Consider the following 20,937-nt stretch of genomic DNA (forward strand, 5'->3'; position numbering starts at 1 on the left):
GTGTTCCATGAAGAGAACTATTCTGTATTCATTCCATGAAAAGATCAGTGTGATGTTTGCATTTCAGACAAGCACAGAAATATAGCGTTGCCAAATTAACCAATATCATGGATAAGAATGTTTCTGTGTGCTCTGCCAATTAAGGAGAGACAGTTCCAGGACCTCCAGTCAATGAAACGTGATGCCAGTGGAGTGTCATCACTTCTTTGACAATTTGCCACATTAATAGGCATCAGTAGAGAATCCAGAAAAGTGGGGCTAGAGGGAGGAGTGAGGAGATGTGCATGCCTCCTCAGCAAAATTCTTAGTTGCTTTGTTAGTTGAGCTTTATTGTTGACAGAGTTAAAGGTTATTTTGCCTAAGTCACAAAGGCATGTTCAAAAGTTTGCCGAAGTTATTTATTGTTCTTGTGTTACATTATTGGCATACACTGTTATTAGTATGTCAACAGTCATCTGTTGTAATGACCTTTTTGAGTGAAATCATTAATAAATGTTATATATTCAATATTTTGTTAAGTTTTTTGTGTTTCCTGAAAAACCTGAAAAAATGACTTATGCCATTATTTTAAGAGGGTGTCGATATGTTACTGTAGATACTATGCTCTTTATTCCGCTTTTTTTTTTCCAACAATGTTTTATATCTTTTCTTTATACACGTCACAACTAATGTGGAAGCTATGGAGTGTTACTGCCTCCCCCCTTGCCCATGTCAATGACCTCTCTCAATTCCCCTCAACAGCCAGCCAGTTTGTATGGAGTTCACCCGAGCAACTGACCCAATTGATGGAATGCTGCTTCCGTTATCACCGTTAGGTTTCCACAGCACAAGCAGTTCACGTTAACACCGCAAGGTTTCCACTGCTTGTTTTTATTCCACCAAGACACTGCTGATCAGTACCTCCCTTCACCATTCAAACATACATTGCATGCATCACACTTCTAAAAAGGCCTCTTATTCACTGCCAACGTGTATGTGAATTCCCAACGTCTCCTAAGACTATGTAACTATTTGAGCACTCCGTTAGCGTTTTCACACACTATATTGCTCCAAACAATACACGTCCGTCCGCTTTTTACAGGAATTTCCCCATACAATTTTTACTTTTTACTTTTTAATTTCATGCTCTCCCCTGAGCTTGTGCCTCTGCCGTGGAGCTCATTAGGAGACACACACACACCTATCTCTTCCTGACAATGTAACAGACTAGACACTGCACGTCTACAGATGTGAGTTCTTAGTGGTACTTTTCAGACTAGCATGGACCGGTCAGCTGGCTCCAGGTACCATTCACGAACCAGAGAGTTTAGTCTTCCTCCAGTCTTTACTTCATATTATTCCACTAGCCACATCTCAGGTATTACAGAGATCCGATGTGTTCCAAACTTTTACATCCACTGATCACAATCTTAGGCCGTGAGTCAACAGTGATGTCTAATATCTTTACTCCAATTGCTATCCACCCAACTTAAGGTTGTAGGTGCAGTTTCACGTATCTTATCTTATCTTTCATTCATTTACTTCATCTCTTTTTTTTTTTAAATTTTGATTCTCCAATATTACACAATACAATGACATTTATCTTTTAACTTTATTCACTTTGTCCCGTAAGCCACCTTACCTCCTATGTACTCACAGGGATTTAGATGTAGCCAATGTACAGAATTTTGGTTCTTAAGCCAACAGGCTTTTGCTTACCTTGTTTTATGAAAGCTCTCGTGAGTGACTAGGAGTCCAGGGCTCCGGTCAGGTCCCGCTGAAAATCTTCAGTCGTGGCCTGAGTCCAATTTCTCTTCTTGCAAATCACATCGGGGTCACCAATTTTGTCAGCGCATTCGTTTTTTTGGAATAAGAGTTCTCCACTCAAAGTTATCCATTTAAACGAATATTTATTTGCTATTAAAGAATCAAAATCAGCATGTACATGGATCTCCTCCGATCTGAAAACCACAGTCTGCAAGCAGTTAGCTGTGGCCAACGTCCCAGAGAAGAGTGTCTATCTTAGCAGTTACATAGAGTTTTGTATGTATTTTTGTAACTATCTGATTGGTGAAAAAGTTGGGGAGAAACCATGGTTTAGACTCAGCTCTCCCTTCGTTGGTGCACAGGCTGGTCCCAGCCTCTTGGCACTGTGCCTCCTTCTTCTGAGCTGTTCTCACCTAGAGAAAAACCTACTCTTCCTTTTCCTGTAACCGCCTCTTCACCCTGTTAGGAGTTGTTGTTTACTTTAAGCATCTGAGGCGGTCACCTGTCATCCTGTTCTTCTGGTGTCTCCCTATGTGTGCGTGACTGCCTTGAGTTTCACCCTAGCGCCCCCCAACGCATAGCAACAGTAATTATCATAATACTAAAGAACAAATAATAAACAAATAATAAACAACACTCTCTTAGCAATGTAACATAAATTTTTATATTTCTCACAGTATCGCTGTGACGTTGATTAGAGCCACCTTGCTAACTTTATGACATTTGAAAGGCGTTTTAGCTGTCTGTAAAGTCAACCCGGTAAAATTCAGTGACACTATGTAGACCTTCCCCCTTGGCAGACATGAACACAGACGGCTGGATCGACTAAATATGAAAGCAAGATGCTAGTGGATTGTCAGCACCAGACAGAACTTGGCCATGTGTGCTGTAGAACACATTATGCAGCTACATTATGCATATTTCATTTGCATTTTTTGTGCAATAATTTTTAATGTCTTCTTTAGTTTCTTTAACATCTTACTTTGTGCAATGCCTTATTTAGATTGTATTTAAATATCAAATATCTAAAAGAACAGTCGAGGAGGGATGTGTAAATAGGCTATTGGTCATAAACAAGGAAACATTATTATACACGCAGGTGCTGATTCTCAGAACACCCAGCCACTTGTTACTTACCATCCAAGATCTTCTGTTATCAACCATGGCACCAGCAGTATCAGCAGCAAACCACAGCTGCGTCTGGAGGAGTCCCGGGGGCATGTCAAGGCCTGTAAGATTTAATCCAGAAGCTGTGGCACAGCAACCTATGGCTTACACTGACCTTTCACCCTGATTCAGTCATTCATTAGATGGACAAGAGAAAATTCCCTCATAATATAGATATTGAAATAAATATGTAAATGCAGTGTAATAGTGGAGGTATGTCTTTTTGTTTTTGATGTAAGAGGATCACCCAGAGAGTTAAGAAAGTTTTTTCTACTTTTTATATTTCCATTGTGGCCTCCTTTGGTGAGTGGAACCTGGTTCAATTTACCAAAGCGATAAATAAATTAATTGGTGAGATTAAGATTAAGAGAATGGAGCACTGTTGATCTTTTGCAGGGACAGCACTCAACAAGGGAAGGCTATCAGAGTTAACAAGATCGAAGGTAAGAGAGTGCAAGGAACTCTGATTAACGATAAAAAGATGGTTAGAGGTGTAATCTCTGGAATACCTACAAGTGTAACAATGGAACAGATTAAAGAAAATGTGATAGGAGCAATGGTGGGAGAGGCAAAACACCAAAAAAAACACAGAGAGAACATGGAGAGAAATGTGAAAGTCTGTCAGTAATGGTGAAATTTGAGGAGGAAAGACTTCCGTCCAAAGTTTACATAGGGTACATGAGATATGAGGTTAAATCCGATGTCCCTCCGCCATTGAGGTGCTTTAAATGCCAGAAATATGGGCACGTAGCAGCAGTGTGTAAACAACACAACAAAGATGTGGAAGATGTGCCAGTTAACATGAGTATGGAAAGAGAGAAAAAGGAGCAAAGCTTAAGAGCTGCAACTGTGGAGGAGAGCATATCTCAGCGCACTAAGGCTGTGAGGCTAGTAAGAGCAGCAGAGGTGCAACGACTCAAAGTTTCCCAAGGGATCACATACACCGAAGCAGCTGAGAAGGTGGTAGTGACGCCAGGCAAATCTAACACTGAGATAAGCAGTGCAGTAAGCAACAAAACAAGACTGTGTGAGGGATGTAATACAGTTAAAGAAGAAGAACTGATTGTAGGAAAAAACGAGTTTGTGTTGTTCATGGTCGATGTTATTAACTGCTCTGCACAAACAGACAGGAGGACAGAAAAGATCAAAATAATTGTTAAATCAGCAGAAAAATATCTTGGTATCAAACATATAAGATGGGAAACAGGAAATGATAAGCTCACAGTCACAATCATGTGATGGTGGTGTCAGGATCTGTCACTATGCAGGTAAGGCTGGACCCAAAATGCAGCCAACACAGGGGTAACCGTGAAAACAAGCTCACAAAACAAGCACAGGGAACCACAGGGGATAACAACAGGCAACATGAACATGACGAACTGACGCAGACAAAGGGGAGCACAAAGACTATTTAGACACAAGGGAGGCAAGGGTGATTGAACACAGGTGAAACACATTAGGGCGGGGCAGACAATCACCACACAGAAACAGTTCCAAGACAGGAAGTAAAAACATTGAGACACACAAGGAAACCAATTACAAAATAAAACAGGAAGTGACAAAAGTCCAAACAAACTAACAAAAAGTGTCTGCCATGGCAAACCATGACAGGTGGCTCATCATGGTCCCAATCATTCTGCAGTGGAATGCCAGAAGTCTCATTGCAAATGGTCAGGAATTTTAAAAATTAGTCTCAAATCTACAAGATAAACCGAATATTATATGTATACAAGAAACATGTCTAAAATCACAGTGGGATTTTGTTATACATGGCTATACAGCAATTAGAATGGATATGAGAATGGGAAGGATGGTGGGGTGGCAATAGTTGTGCAGGATGAGATAAGATTTAATACTGTCAATATAGACAAAGAATGTGAATCAATAGGGATCAAGATCTGGACAGGGATAGAGGAAATAACATTATGATAATATTATGATCCATGTAATAGATTGTGTTTGGATACACTGAATACTATGGGTGGGCAAATATATGGTAAAATGGTATGGTGTGGGGATGCACATAGCACATTGGGGGGGGGTAAAAAAATAGATGTGAATGGTTTAGTCATAGAGGATATGGGCTTTGTATGTATGAATGATGGGAAGGGCACTAGGTATAATGGTATACAAAACAGAAAGTGTAGTAGATCTGACATTGATTTCAAATGACACGGCGGGTATAACAACTTGGAAGGTGTTTAGTAAGTCACCAGTGGAGCAGTGATCATTATCCTATAAGAATTAAAGTGGGAATAGAAGTACAGCAAGGAGAGGAACTGATAATAAATAAATAAATGGAGAAAGCAAATTGGGAAACCTTTCAAGCAATAAATAAAAGTAGGTGTGAGCACTTGCTCAGAGAAGATAGTTCAAATGCTGATGAATTCAATAAAAAGTTGGTTGGAATCATAACATAGTCGGTACAGGAAACTATACCAAAGGGTGGTGGGAAGAGAGGTAAAAAGAGTGAACCATGGTGGGAGGAAAATTGTAGAAAAGCTATAAAAAGAAGGAACAGGGCTCGTCACAGGCAGTTCGGAAGACTATAAAAACAACTAAACGGGCAATTGGAGGCAATATTGTAATAAGATAGGGAGAAACACAGATGGCTGATATATGGGGAATGATTAGAAGAATGAGTGTAATTAGGAAAAACAAAACACTACCAGTGTTGATAAGTGACAATAAAACAGCTGTCAACAATATAGAAAGGCAAAACTTCTGGCAGAAACTTTGGTTAAAATTCACAGTTTAGGAAACTTGTCAGTGAAAGCTAGACAGTGTAGGGATAACACACTTTCACTGAATCCAGGTGTTAATGTAAGGAAACCTACAACAAGAGAAAATTTAGATTTACCTTTCAGTTTGTTTGAGTTAAAGAGGGCTGTGTTAAATACAAGAATATCTTCTCCAGGGAAAGATGGAATCTGCTACAGTATGTTCATATGCTCATCTGGAAGATAGTGCACTGCTTGCTGTGTTAAAGCTATTTAATTTAGTTTGGGACACAGGGAAAAGTCTAATAGCATGGAAACGGTCAGTCATTGTACCAATTTTGAAACCTGGTAAAAAACCCTCAGACCCCTCAGACTATAGACCAATAGCTCTCACATCGCAATTAGGGAAAACAATGGAACGAATGATAACTGAGAGGTTAACCTATTTTTTTAGAAAGTAAAGGCCTTCTTTCTGCTGTTCAAAGTGGCTTTCGTAAAGAGAGAAATACAATGGACCCTATATTATGCTTAGAGTCAGAAATTACGAAGAATATGTAGTGGAGCATTTAAAACATCTGAAGTACCTGCCGTGCAAGTGGAAATGGGGCAACAACCATTAAGAATAAAAAGAGTGAAGCTTATGCTGGCATACTGGGTTAATTTACAGGGTCATAGTAGCTCACACCCTACAAAAGCAATCCTGTAGGACTGTTGGGAGCGCAATGAAACTCATTTTAGAAGTTTTGGGTGGGTAGGAAATAGTAAAGCTGAAAATGTAGGTTTAACCAACAGTACAGTCCAACAGTCCCCTCTTCGGCCATTCCTCCATGGTTATTTGTGACACCATTAGTCGATTTAAACATACAGCAGTAATTTAAGAGGAAATCCAAACAGGCATGTGCTGGGAGTATAGCACAAAATTACACTGAACAGCACTATGGTGATAAATTATTGGTATACATGGTTGGGTCAAAAGATCCTGAGACTGGACACACAGGAGCTGCAGTTTTCATTCCACAGTGCAAGGTTGCAATAAAGGAAAGAACCACAGATCATTTATCAGTATATGCATTTGAACTTGTTGGTATTCTGAAAGCATTGAAATCGTTAAAGGAAAACAACAAAACAAATACATTAATTGCACTGGATAGTTGGGCAGCACTCACAAACATTAAATCTGTGAAATCAAGAGAAAAAAAATCAAATTAAAAATTAAAAATATTTTTCATATGAAATTCATCATTTAGTTTACAGTATGCACAATAAGGGTGTGACGGTTTGCTTTATTTGGGTTCCTGCCCATGTAGGAGTAGAAGGAAACGAGGATGCTGACATGCTGGCCAAACAATCACTTAGATTGCAAACAGTAAACATTAAAATCCTGTTAGGTAAAGCAGAAGGCAAAACAATCATAAAAGGTCAAATGCCAAATATATGGCAAAAAGACTGCAACATAAATGACACAGGAAGACATTTTTATAGCATCCAGAATCATGTGGGTTTGGGAAGGAAGATGGGCAGGAACCGCAAAGAAGAGGCAGTCATTACTCATCTCCGGATAGGACATGCATCAGACTACATCAGACATTACACAAAATAGGTAAACATCCAACAGGTAGATGTGGACATTCAGAATCGGTTCAGCATGTGGTGTTACAATGTAGGAGATATGAGGAAGAAAGAAAAGCTCTAAGAGCAGCATTAAAGAAGGATAAGCTAACATTCAATGTTAGGAACCTACTGAGAGAAACGTCAGGGAGAATGTTTATTCATCTAATCACATATCTCAAAAACACAGGGTTGATAAATACAATTTAGTTCCTTTTTTTTAAAAATTATTTTCCTGCCAATCTAATGCTCCACACTCCAGTCCGGTAGGTTGCGGTAATGCATCGGAAAGCCAACCGCCAATCAAATCAAAAGAAGAACAACATGAAGAAGAAGAAGAAGCAGAAGAAGAAGAAGAAGAAGAAGAATCGCATGAATACAGACCCCGCCCCCCTATTATACACGTCTGTCTCCGTTGTTCCCAGAAACAGTCGAAGCTTGCTGCTGCGTCTCAGATAGCACTGTCCCATTGTCTTCCTGTCAGTCTTCAGGACACAGCCCACATCTTCTTCCTGAGGCCGAGTGTCGATCGCCGGCTGAGACCATGTCGACCGCCGAGGACTTCCACTCTCAGGTCGCCTCCATCATGGAGGTGCTGGCTAACGCGGCTGTAGCAGAGATCTGTAAAGTTGTTGATAACGGATACTCGGTGGTTCATCTGGAAATGTCCCGGAGTCGGAAGGAGAACGAGTTCCTGCGGAGGAAGATCAAACTGCTTGAACTGCAGGTCGCCCGGTACCGAGCTGAGAGAGTGAAGGGAGCGGAGCGCTCCGTGAGCAGCCGCTTCCCCGGAGTTTGCCTCCTCAACCGGCAGAACAAGGACTCACTGGCCGGTATGTCCCCGACACCACTAACGTTATAGGTCCAATCCCGGTGTCCCCCAAGTCCCCAAACCCTGAATCCTGACAGACTTAATTGATATCACCTAGTGAGTGATTTTGAGCCCTTTCAGCCTCTCGCACTCAACGGGTTCAAAATGGTATAAAGAGGAATGGAACAGCATTTAGATCACCCTGATGATGCCAAAACATTTGCATTCAATTGCTGGTATGGTACTTTTGATTGTACATTTTTATTCCCTCCCTTCGCTCCCCGTTTGTAAACAGAAAAAATAATGCTGGATCAGATCTGATCCACATTGGATATTTGGAATTCATCATCATGTCATCATATGACAAATAACTCCACAAGTCAGTCTGTGAATCACATGAGCTCTGTGTTTATACTGTCTTAAACTGTCTGTTTTCTTTTAATGCTAAGGTTAAGGTTCGTTCCTTTCATGCTTGTTTGTTAACCGGTCATCCATCCTATTTTATGGCCGTTGTTTGCAGTTTTTCACCCTTGATGAAAACCCCGTGTTTAATGTCACAACGCTATGAACTTCAGGTAATTTCCTCAGGCAAAGCCAATTTTTTCCTTCGTATGAAACGCCTCGTTGGGGGTCTAGACATTACTTCCTGATCCTATTGACGTCAATACTTCTGTTGGTGCTGCCCACCTGCAAGCTTGACAACCCCCACACAAGGCACAGCACATAACTACTTATGGTGGATGTCTGTTCCTCCATTATTTATATTCATTTAGTCTGGAAGTGTCCATACATTAAAAAAATTAAAAGGGTATCATATAATATAAAATATTCCAAGTTATGAATATTGTCATACGAAGTTTGTTTACACAAGATGTGCGGAACATGTAGTTACCATGGTAGTTGCCGCAAGCTGACCAATCAGAGCACACTGGGCTCCAGCTCCAGAGGGAGGAGGGGGGCCTTTAAGAGCACTGAGCTCTAACAGAGCGTTTCAGACAGAGGTTGAATAGAGTACAGTATAAAATGTACAGCAGAAGAAAACTAATGTCTTTTCAGAACATTAAAGCATGTATGAATGAAATAATTAACACTTAAAGTGGCCATAATAGGTCCTCTTTAACCTCCTAAGACCCGAACTCTTGCATGGCGTGCATTTTTAATTTCTCTTTGCTACTTAGGCTGAGTGGGACCTGAGAAAAATGATGTCCACATATGAGGACATTAGTTTTACATTTCTATTACTGAGTGGCAGTATAATATCCCTCATATGTGGTCACCAGGCCCTTGTTGAGAAAAATCTATCTGTTCTGTTTGCAGAGGATGTTCTCCTGTGTTTAGTTATAGTAATTAGTGGTTAATTATTCTCCTCCTAATGTTCTACCAGGCCCCTCTGTGCATGGCAGGACCAGGTTTCTGAACCGAGGTCCAGGGTCTCAGCAGTGTGTTCAGAAGAGCCAGCCTATCAACCTGGACCAAGATCCTGACCAGGAGGTTGTCACCACCACCAAAACTGAGGTAGTTATTCCACAATGCACTGACACCTTCATGTAGGCCAGCACATTTCACCAAGTAGCAGACTGCTTTCTTCCAAGCCATCTCAGCTAATACTACCTCCACAGCCTTTTAGTGCATGTCATCCCCTCTTTCTTTCCCTATCTATCTCTCACTTTCAGAAAACCCAGAAAAATAATTAAAAAAAAAAAAAAATTAAAACATAAGGGAATAAATTCCATCCATCCATCCATTTTCTGGCACTTACCCAGGATTGATTGGCGGTGGCAGCAGGTCAAGCAGACTAGTCCAGATGTCCCTATCCCTCTAACCCTGACCCTCTTCAGGAAGGATCCCATGGTGTTCCCACACCAGATGAGATACGTATATAATCTCTCCACTGGGTCTACCCCGAGACCTCCTACCAGGCCAGAATACCTCCAATGGCAGGCACCCAGGAGGATCCTTACCACCAGAACCCTTCAGCTGGCTCCTTTCAACATGAAGGAGCAGCGGCTCTGTTCCAAGCTCCCTCCGGATGTCAGAGCTCCTCACCCTGTCTCTAAGGCTGAGCCCTGACTCCTGAAGAGGACACTCAGTTCAGCTGTGTGTATCAGTGATCTCATTCTTTGGTTCTCTACCAAGAGCTCATAACCACAGGTGAGGGTTGGTATGTAAATGAAAAGCTTTGCCTTTCGGCCTTTCTATCTCTCAGAACAACATCTGCTTTATTGCCGACGTTGCCCTGATCTCCCGCCCCATCCCACCCTCACCCGTGAACTTAAACTCCATCCAAACCCAAAGGTAGCTATCCACCATTTAACTTTGTGTATTACTGTCACTTATTATTCCAGTAACAGGCCCACCTTTTTTGGGTGAAATTAGTTACAGAGAGTACCACAGAATGAGTCCTAAAACTTCGATTGCAAGATCATCCAGCTTCAGCTTAATGCCAGCAAAACAAAGGAGATGATTGTGAACCCCGGGCGGAAGACATCCCACTTCACACCAGTGAACATCCAGGGACTGGACATCGAGGTGGTGGAGAACTACAAGTTCCTGGGGGTTCACCTGAACAACAAACTGGACTGGTCCACCAACATCCACGCTCTCTACAAGAAGGGTCAGAGTCGCCATCACCTGCTGAGGAGACTGAGGTCCTCCTGTGTGGGGCTCTCCTCAGGACCTTCTATGACTCTGTGGTGGCCTCAGCCATCTACTTCCTGTGGTCTGCTGGAGAGGTGGCAGCACTGACAGGGATAGGCAGAGGCTCAACAAACTGATCCGGAAAGCGAGCTCTGTCCTGGGCTGCCCCCCTAGACTCCATTGAGGAAGTAGGTGACAGGAGGATGTTAGCTAAGCTGACATCCATCATGAACAATACCTCTCACCCTCTGCATGACACTGTAGAGTAGCTTCTTCAGCAGCAGACTTTTACATCCTCGCTGTAAGAAGGAGAGGTTCAACAGGTCCTTCATTCCAGCAGCTGTCAGACTCCACAACTCCTGCTCTTCCTGACCATGTGCAAACTTGCACTTTTTCATGTACATTTCGTGTGTATTGTGTATATTGTATTTATTAGTGTATATTTGGTGTATTTTTATCTATATTTCCATAGATGTTTATTTTTCTGCTGTGGTAAATGAATTTCCCAGTTGTGGGACTAATAAAGTTAATCTAATCTAATCTAATCTAATTTAGCACTTCCTGTTCCCTCATCCTTAAATCTTTGTTTGTGGCCTGGCAAAGTGAAATGGGTACGATTCGCTTCTGGCTATATATGTTTTTAGGGATCGACCAATATGTTTTCAGGGCTGATACCGATTATCAGTATTCAAGGAGACCGATAACAGATTTGGAACAAATATGCCAACACAAAACTACTGTTAAATGAGGACTATCACGGTGGCGTTCAGGTGTTTCTATTATTTTGTCCACCTCATTTATATCATTGAAGGAAGGCTAAATCACAGACACCCCTCTGTTTAATGCGATACACACTCTACCCTTCACAGTGATCAGCTGAATCAACAACTGTCTAAAACTATTTTAATGCAGACTGAACAGTATAACCTTCATGAAGGAGGATTTACAGCTGGACTGTTGTATTAGACTACATCTATTTTAGCTACATGTTCCTAATACACTTAGTGTGTATTAGTAATTATCAGTTGTATGCACAGACTGAAAAAAGCCTGACTGGAATTAATTGGTTGATTTCGGTGCTGTCTGCACCTGTGAACTGACTGACTGGTAACCTAAAGATGCTCTTTAATTTAATAGTTTTATCATATATTATTATCACCATATAACATGTTTTACTGTATGGTATTTACTATATGGCTATAGAGACCAAAACAGTTTTTTAACCAGGCTGTAAATATGTTTATTTCTTCTGTAAAGTTGAGCATTTTAGCATGGGAGTCTATGGGGATTGAGTCACTGTTGGAGACAGACTCTAGTGATAATTAGAGGAACTGTAGCTTTTGGTTTCTCAGTGTTGATGCTTCATGTTTCAGTCTGTAGGTTGATGCTTGGTGATAACACCGACATAACACACTGCTGATGTTCAGAGGGTGTTTTTGTACTTCTGTGAGGGTCTGGTCCAAAAGTATTTTAGTGGACTGTCCACCATCACTCTGGCCTCTGTTTCCAGCCTTGTAAACATGCCAGTCACTGGCTGAGTGACAGAATTACATCCAGATATACACTTTTCTTTGATTGACAGAAGAGTGTCAATTAAGTGTCAAGAGATGACAAACTGGGAGCTTTGTGTCTTTTTCACTCACGGTGAAGGACTTCGCAAAGGACATAACGTTGTGTGTGTGTGTGTGCCGATCAACTGAAAACCAACCTTTTCTGATTGCCTTCGTCGTCTTCCTGTGTTAATGATGTCCTTGTACTTCTCGTCGGACTACGAAAGAGAAGCCTGTGAGACCACAAAGAGAAATCCTAAGTTACAAACCTGAGCTGTGGTGTTTGATGCCGTCTTTGATTAGAGCCAACCTGCCTGGTATACTCTCACATCTGGCTTGCATTATGGAGTTGCATCATGGGAAATGTAGGATCCAGTTTTTTGGAGCTTAACCCCAGAATAGGGACTAAAAAGCCTGGATAGACCATTTCTACCACTGTGGCTGATGTCCTTCAATAGGTCCACAGTGTCTTTCAGTAGGTGCACAGTAGTGCTGATCGATTAATCTTATTTTCATTGTCATTGCGATGCACGCAAGGCTTTCAAGGTGCAGCGCCTGAGCCAAATGAACCAGAAAAAAACGACCTACCTCTCTCTCACACACACACACACACACACACACACACAGCACGGAGGTGGCGGTGGAGACCAGTTAGGAATGATCGTCATTAGTGGAGCTGACAACAACTATGGTCGTAGCCCTATGAGTGCCATCACAACCGTGGCAAGTAAAAAAAGCAATCATTGTCCTACATCACTAATCAGCTAATAGTAAACTCTTAAAAACAAGCTAAAAGGAAAGTTTTCTGTGTGAAGACTGCAGCCTAATTTGACACAAACTTTTGTAAGCAGCAGAACCCCCCCCCACACACACACACACACACACACACACAAGGGAAGAGGATGGAGGAGACTGCACACGTCAATATTTGTTTATGTATCGCAGGTCACATCATCATCGCAGTATTGAACAGTTTGAGTGTCCTTCAGTTGGTCCACAGTGTCCTTCAGCTGTGAGGGGATTACTGTGGACAGGAACAGTTAGTCCTCATTTTGAATCTCTTTGTCCTCTCAGTCAACAGAGCGTGAGGAGGAGAGGGAGCTAATGATCATCAAGGTGGAGGGAGCAGTGGAGACCACCATCATGAACCATGAGGCAACGCTAGATGCCTGCATCGGCACTGAGGGAGATGCCAACACAGAGACCTTCCTCCCTGCTGCCACGAAGGACGAAATGGAGGTCAGTGGATCTGACATCGTCACCTTTGTTGTCGGCAGCTCAGCCGACACTGACAGCAGCATTGACAGGACCCACAGCCCCAAGCAGGATGGACGTGATGTCAGAGCAGAGGACGACCAGCCAGACGCTGACGTGACAGCATGCAGGGACGCTGTGCTAACTTCCTATGATGATATAACAGACGTCGGGGTTGAGGCTGCGCTACACTCCTCCAAGTCCCCCCTGTCAGAGGTGATAGTCATTGATGTAGGGGGGCCGTCAGACAGGGAGCGAGAGGAGTGTGAGTGGTTACATGTAGACCAGACAAATGGAGAAGCAGGCAGAGACAGACATGAACAAACTACATTACCCATGATTCAGTGTACTCGTCTGGAATCAGCAGGCCACAGGTCTACTCCTCCAGGAACATCTGGAACGACCCCCAGTGATGCACCCGGCCCGGCCCTGCACCTCCCAGCACCCCCCTCCACCCACAGCCACCACGGCTTCCACCGTGCCTTCTACCATGCCGTCACCATGGAGCGTCGGTACGGCTGCACCAGCTGCACCAAGCGCTTCTTCCTGGAGTTGGACCTGCAGAAGCACATGGCCCGGCACACCAGGGAAAAGCCCTACACCTGCCTGCTGTGTGGCAAGAGCTTCGTGTGCCAGAGCCAGCTGGACATCCACCACAACGTCCACACCGGAGAGAGGCCCTTCAGCTGCTCTGTCTGCAACCGGCGCTTCTCCCACCCCAGCAACCTCAAGAGGCATCAGAAGATCCAGCACTGAGACCCAGGACCAGCACTCCCTCGAGTGTCCCTGAAGAGGGCTAGACATGTTCTCTTTCCTATGAGAAGCCTCAGAGCTTCTCAAGGCTACGTCATCATCCATACACTCATGGTCAGTTCTTAGGTCTGAGTCCAGTCTGTGAGCAGCTGTTCCACCACCAAGACTGAATGTAACAGAATGTAAATGCGGTGAATGGCTGCTGCTGAATTAATTAGTCCAGCTTTAATGAGACACAGTCTGTATGAAGATGACATGAAAAAGAAAAGACCATGAAATACTGTGAATGAGCTCGTTCCTCAGACTTTATACTGACAGCAGCCATCACCTCCTGTCACTCTCAAGTTTCATTCAGACCGTCCATGAGATTATGAATGTCCAGTACAACACTTCACACACAGCACATCAGGAATGAAAGAGGCATCCCAGCTTCTCTAGCTGGGATGCCTGGACAGGAGGAGGAAATGTTACAGAAGAGATGCATTTTAAAATGAAGACGTAGTAGTGTGGATGAAGCCTCTGCCTGTCCACTGTTGGACGTAATAATCTCGTCTTCTAGAAACTGTCCTCAATTAAAGCAGGTTTGAAGTTCATTTCTTTAAGTTTAAACCAAAAAATTTACTGTCAGATTTATTGTCGGATTAAAAAACAAAAAACAAAGTTTAATTGTGGCTTTCAGCTACGCAAATAGATAATACATTACACACTTGTGATAAATGCAAAGCAACAAACAAATCTTTATTTGTCTGTCTGTGTACACTTTATAGAGGCTTTTATTTTGAAATATTTACCTTTACTCTTGTGTCACCTCTCTACTGTTCTCCATTCTACAATTCAACAAGGAAAAATGAAAAAAAAAAAAGAATTTACAAACACCAAAATTTAACCACTTCTTCTGATTTTATGTTCTTGTTTTGTGTTTTTTAATCTGACAATAAAAAAAGAAGACGTCTGTTTTTCTGTTTTTTATGGTTTCTGTTTTTACTGTTTGTCTAAAAACAAACCAAAACCAGCTTGAATGACTTGACCTGAGAGAGAAGTGAGACATCTCATCCTCCTCTCTAGCTCTGCTCTGCTGTGACGCTGCGTCCTCTGATGTCACTGTGACATCATATCTGAGTGAGGCTGTGACATGGATGCTACAGACGCTTATCACCTGAATAAATCACTGACGTCAGCCGTGGTTTGTGATCCATGTTTTTCTGTTCCTTCTTAACTCACAACCTTTTCATGCATACTGATGTTCGTCTGTGGATTTTGTGTCTCAGGTGGAGGTTTTTCAGCTGTTTGCCTCTCACCTGTTCAGTTCTGTTTTATACAAATAAACTAGAAATTAACTTTGGCTGAGGCAGAGATGATTTACAGACAGAAGGAGAAACACACTTGTTTTTATGCATGACTGTCACCATGGCAACAGTCAGAGGAATGATGCTTCAGCTAACAGGATAGTTCAGGAAAACCATGAGGGAATTTCTTCAGATTTGGCTCAAACATTCACTTGGACTCGAGGATGAACTGATTAGATTTTGGTGTTCAAGGGTCATGGTCACTGTGACCTCACCAACACGGTTTTGTCTGTAACGCAAGAATTCATTAATTCGTTAATTTCACCGTGGCAGCATAATGTTCTGCAGAAACATTGTGACCATATTTCTGGTGCAGGGATACAACCACAAGCCTGTGATTCTAGTTGGATATGTGCAAATATCGTAATGCCAACCTTTTAATGAGAGTTAATCAGAGTTTACCTGTAAAAAGGAATATTAGTGGTTGTCATGGCTCATTGTCATGAGCCATGTGAACAGCTCAGTGGGGATAAGAGCAAAAACCCGAATGTTTTGTGCATGTGTTTGAGTGTCATGATATTTGGATGAGTATTGTGAAATCACCTGTCAGTCCTTAAGTACAGAGAGACCAGATAAAAAGAAACAGGAGAACATCAGTGTGAATGAGTCCCAGCTCAGACCTGGTTGTGGTCACAGTCCATCATTGGCTTTAAAGAGAGTATTCAGTGCACAGAGAAAACCTTTCTAATTGTATAATTAATAAAGATTTGAAAAGGTTTTCTGCTCGTATGAACATAGTACGATCACACATGTCTGACAGTATGTGACTCAGTGTTTCATATTGTGCGGGAACCTGTTGACATGGGTGAAGTGTCCTTGTTGTTGAAGCATCACTGAGCTTCACAACTCCTGTTCCTTGTCCTCAGAGATGTCTCTGCATGTTAAACCATTTTAATGTATCAGAGTGATGAGCTTTCCAAAGAACACAGATTTACTCATACGCTTGTACTTGAACACGTTTGAAAGTGTGAATATGCCAATAAATCATGTTTTCCAAGAATTTGATGTTTGTATGTTTCCATTATTGACTCCTGTCTGAAATTATACTGCTCAGCTAAATGCTTCCCTCTTTTTTCCAGGGCCAGGGACATCTGAAAAACCTGAGCATCCCTCAGAGCCAGGAGGAAAAGACTGATCAAGTCCAAGGTATCCGTCTGATTTTCTGTGGCATCCTTTCCTGTGCTGGAAGTGCCACTGAATTCACTATGTTCACTTAGTTTGTATCAAACAGGAGGAAACAGTGCAGGATTTGAGGACTATTTCAGCTGCAAACTTTTCAACATTTGGTGTTGTAGTGAGTGCGTGTGGCAGCAGGACAGTGTGTGTGTTCACGGTGATGAAGGAAGATGCAAGAGTCAGTGACATAGTGAGACTCACTGACACACACACACACACACACACACACACACACACACTCACCAGTTGCCAGCTTGCTGCAGGTTGTCGTCTGTCAAAAAGCTGCAGTGAATCACCACCTTCACTCTGGTTAAATTTGATCGTCTCATCAGCTTCAGTCATGTTAGATAACAGATTCATCTTTTTGCTGTTTGCAGCCTCTGAAATAGTTTCCTGTCTTTGTGACCTTTGAACCTTTGATCTGAAGATGTCTCCCTGGACAAACTGGGACAAAGACTTGTCTCTGTGTTCTGACATGTTATAGATGAAAGTGATAATTGATCGATAATGAAGATGATGCTCACAGATGTTCAGCAGGGATGAACACAGCTTTAGTTCTGAATCTTTGAGCTGACATGTTTGTATTGTGTGAAAAAGTTTTTTTTAATCTAAGTGCGTCTCTTTGCTGTGACTCATCAGGTGACCCTCCAGAGAAACACAGACCCCCCCAGACCCTGCTGCACTGCCAGGAGAACAGTGAGTCTGAGGACATGGAGCCACCATCTTGGTTGGCGGACCCTGAAACGGTGATTCAGCCCCTGATCCAGCTGCCAAAAAGAAACCAGAGACGCCAGGTGAAAGTGGTAATCCACCCAGTCACAAAGGAAACAACTGGAGCGTCTCGGGTTGGCACGGGCTGAGTCCCAGGCCCACCCTCTGGTCCCCCCCTCCGACCCTCCCTTTTCACCCAACAGTTTTCACCAAGAGCAACCACAGATTATCAGTAATGTTGCTCTACCTTGCAGTAACACCATTTCATCCTCTCCATCCACAGAAAACACCACACCACATCAACAGCAGAGGGAGCCAGAGCTGTCTGCCACAGAGCCCTGTGAAAGAGAAATAACCACTGAGGTGGATAATGACACGATGATGTCGGCTGAAAAGAGGAAAAGCAACAAGCTGATTTCTTCCTCAACGTCTGAATTATCCACCTCAAACTCTAACAGGGCTTCTGTGGCTCCACCTGGCTCCCCAGGGCGCCCGGAACCACATACACACCCACGTACATTTAGAAAACTACAGGAATGGTCGTTGGAGGTACAGAAGGAGACCCTTATCATAGGGGACTCCAACCTGTCACGCATCCCACGCTTCACTAATCCAAACATTCAGATTGACAGCTATCCTGGAGCCACATTTCATCACATAAATGCAATATTAAAGAAACTCACACTTCATCATAATACCAAACACATAGTAATATCTGCAGGACTTAACAACTGCCTACAAGAACAGGAAGCCACAACCACCTGGAAAGAACTGCAACAACTATCGAAAACCAGCCACAACATCTTTCCAAACGCATGTAATAAAGTTTTCCCACAGGTTGGAGTCCAAAAAACAGGAACTTCTCACCAAACTGAACAGTATTACGTATAACCAATAAATGCACCTTCCTTTCAGAAATAAACCCGCTTCCTTTCCAGACCTGTCCCAAAGACCTCATTCACTGGACGAAGGACACAGCCACACTCATCTTCAATTACTGGTCACAACAATTAAACTGGTAACGGGGGGTCATTGTTTCAACACAGCCCCCCTCAGCTCTAACATTACTAACCTCTGTTCTACACTCTCCTTAACAGCCGCACAGCTGGAGATACTGGAAAAGGGACTCACATTCATACACCCAAACCTCCAACCCGGCCGGAGCTCAGGGGGGACCTCCATGTCTTCCATAGGAGGCTGAAACTCCTGGATCATTTTCACGGGGCACAGAGGTGTGAACCTGTAGGTTTCACTGGACCGTCCTTCTGGGAACCTCACATAGATAATATTTCACCCCAAATCCAACAGTTAATAGATAAAAACACACAAACATTCAGGAAATGGCGCCCCCTCCCACATAGACAGCAGAACATAACCCAACAACAAAAACAAATAATTAAATCACTAGGCAATAACAATCACATAATCATCAAACCAGCAAACAAAGGGGGACAAATAGTTCTACAGGATAAGAACAAGTATACATTATAAGTACTTAGACAAACAATACCATTTATTACAAACCACTTTCACATTCATTACAATTAGAAACACAAATATTAATCAGGAACATCACAGACACTCTATACCATAAAAAATATATTAATGCAAAACAGAAAAAATACTTGGACGGTCCAGATGAGCCCAGGCCCCGTCTCTTCTATCTTCTCCCGAAGATCCATAAGCCTCCTCAGACGTGGACGGTCCCTGCTGTTGTTCCGGTCGGCCGCCCTTTTGTCAGCGACTGCGGATCAGAATCATATAGAATAACGGAATAGATAGACCATTTCATCAACCCACTCTCAAAATCCACCCTAGTTATATAAAAGACACATATGAATTTGTTAATAAAATAAAAAACCTGCAGGTACCCAGCCGCACTCTCCTTTTTTCCATACACATAGATTCACTATACACTAACATAGAAACTCCACTCGGCCTTGCTGCCATTCAGAATATTTTCAATAAACCCCCATAGAATTCCTGAATACACGGGTCTTCTTCTGTGACTCTGACGACCATAGCAAAAATCTAGCTACTAAAGTATATTTCAAGGACACGGATCGCCATGCATTAGTCAAGCTTCCACCCTAATCACACGTACAGGGGTCTGATAAAGTCCCAGCTGATACGCTTCCACAGAATCCGCACCTTCCCGGAGCATGTGGAGGAGTCCACCCGAACCCTTTATGGTGCGCTGAGGCTCAGGGGCTTCTCGAGGCGCTTCCTTGGGAGCATCAAAGCGGAGGTCAACGGCACCTTCACCCAAAATTACAACATCATAACGCAGCCGTCCAGCCTGTCCCTCGTCCCTATGGTCATCACATACTCTGACGGTAACACAAAGTTTTTAAGAACTTTAAAGACAAACTTTCAGGGGGCGAGGGAGGGCTGTAGAAGAGTGCCGTCTGATCTCCGCTTACCGACGTAATCATTTTTTTTATTATATATTTTAACTCACACGGCTTTTAATAACAAAGCAAATTGCAATAAGGAAGCGCTTCTAGAATCGGAAATTGATTTTATCCGTCTCCCCTACATTTTTAACCCACAGGCAAAAACAGGCATTAAACTGTGGCGGGCCTTAAAACCTGAAACAAGAAATGCTCTATATGCAATCAGATGCAGGGCCTGCCATATTTTATACATCGGGGAGACGGGTAACGAGTTAAACATGAGAATAAAACCACACATATATAAAATGAATAGTGGGAACGGCACGAGTGCGGAGACGAAAAGGATCCACTTATCAAAAACAATAGACCCCACAGGTTTAAATGAAAAATGTTAGTGGAACCATTCCCATTTTTCAATCCATATTTTAGTAAAAACTTTTTTTACTAACCTCCTGAACTGTTTATGATCTCATCTCTCCCTACAGGTTCTTTTATGAGGAAATTCTTCATGCAGTGCGGTGGACCTTGTTTTATTGATCTTAATCACCCCCCATTCTATTTTATACATTTTATATACCCCTCTCCTGTGACCCCTCTTGTATATATAACACCGGTTGATGTTTTTTACTAACTTTTAATTTTCATGTTTATTTATCTTGTAAATACTTTTATTTATGTGTGGACTTATTTAATTATTATTTGTCAATTTAAATGATTTATAGTTTTAACGAACGGCTGGTACCGTTCAAGTTTTAATTTATTGCATGCCCTAACTTTTAAGCACTTTTTATCCACATGGAGAGGAATAATGTAATTTTAATAGATTGAAAGAAATAAGAAGTGGGATATAGGAGCCGCCTGCATTTTTTAACTTCCTTTAAAAATATAGGAACCCTCAAAAATGTAAAACTATACAAAAAACATAAAAATTAGGGAACTTATGTTTTATGACAATTTTTTCAATTTAACTTTTAACCCATAATTTAATAATCTATTTACCTATTAATATCTTTAAATTTTTCTTTTAAATATCTAAATAATTTTTATTTATTACATACAGAT

The 20,937-nt window shown here is 42.1% G+C and overlaps 1 protein-coding gene across 4 annotated transcripts; it reads left to right on the forward strand.

The window, feature by feature from the left end:
- Nucleotides 1–6,767: 6,767 nt before the first annotated feature.
- Nucleotides 6,768–20,936, forward strand: LOC130166238 (zinc finger and BTB domain-containing protein 14-like). Of its 4 annotated transcripts, none has more exons than XR_008827123.1 (5): nucleotides 6,768–8,074; nucleotides 9,437–9,567; nucleotides 13,314–15,429; nucleotides 16,672–16,738; nucleotides 17,408–17,447. XR_008827123.1 is itself a non-coding variant. In XM_056371705.1 (5 exons), the coding sequence occupies exons 1-5, from the start codon at nucleotides 7,786–7,788 to the stop codon at nucleotides 17,626–17,628; spliced, it is 873 nt and encodes a 290-aa protein (XP_056227680.1). In that variant the 5' UTR covers nucleotides 6,769–7,785; the 3' UTR covers nucleotides 17,629–20,936. The 4 variants fall into 4 exon arrangements, 2 of the variants coding, with proteins under 2 accessions (XP_056227679.1, XP_056227680.1); XM_056371705.1 differs by having other exon boundaries at nucleotides 6,769–8,074; nucleotides 13,314–13,478; nucleotides 17,408–20,936; XR_008827124.1 differs by lacking the exon at nucleotides 17,408–17,447 and having other exon boundaries at nucleotides 13,314–14,827; nucleotides 16,672–16,737.
- The last annotated feature ends 1 nt before the right edge of the window (nucleotide 20,937 follows it).

This window comes from Seriola aureovittata, chromosome 3 (assembly GCF_021018895.1).
Source record: "Seriola aureovittata isolate HTS-2021-v1 ecotype China chromosome 3, ASM2101889v1, whole genome shotgun sequence".
In the NCBI taxonomy this organism is placed as follows: Eukaryota; Metazoa; Chordata; class Actinopteri; order Carangiformes; family Carangidae; genus Seriola; species Seriola aureovittata.

Bases quoted from the DNA above. Each gene is read 5' to 3' on its own strand.
- LOC130166238 (XM_056371704.1), top strand. From the start codon at position 7,786: ATGTCGACCGCCGAGGACTTCCACTCTCAGGTCGCCTCCATCATGGAG. The intron at 8,075-9,436 runs GTATGTCCCCGA...ATGTTCTACCAG, and splicing joins GAACAAGGACTCACTGGCCG to GCCCCTCTGTGCATGGCAGG. The intron at 9,568-13,313 runs GTAGTTATTCCA...TTGTCCTCTCAG, and splicing joins TCACCACCACCAAAACTGAG to TCAACAGAGCGTGAGGAGGA.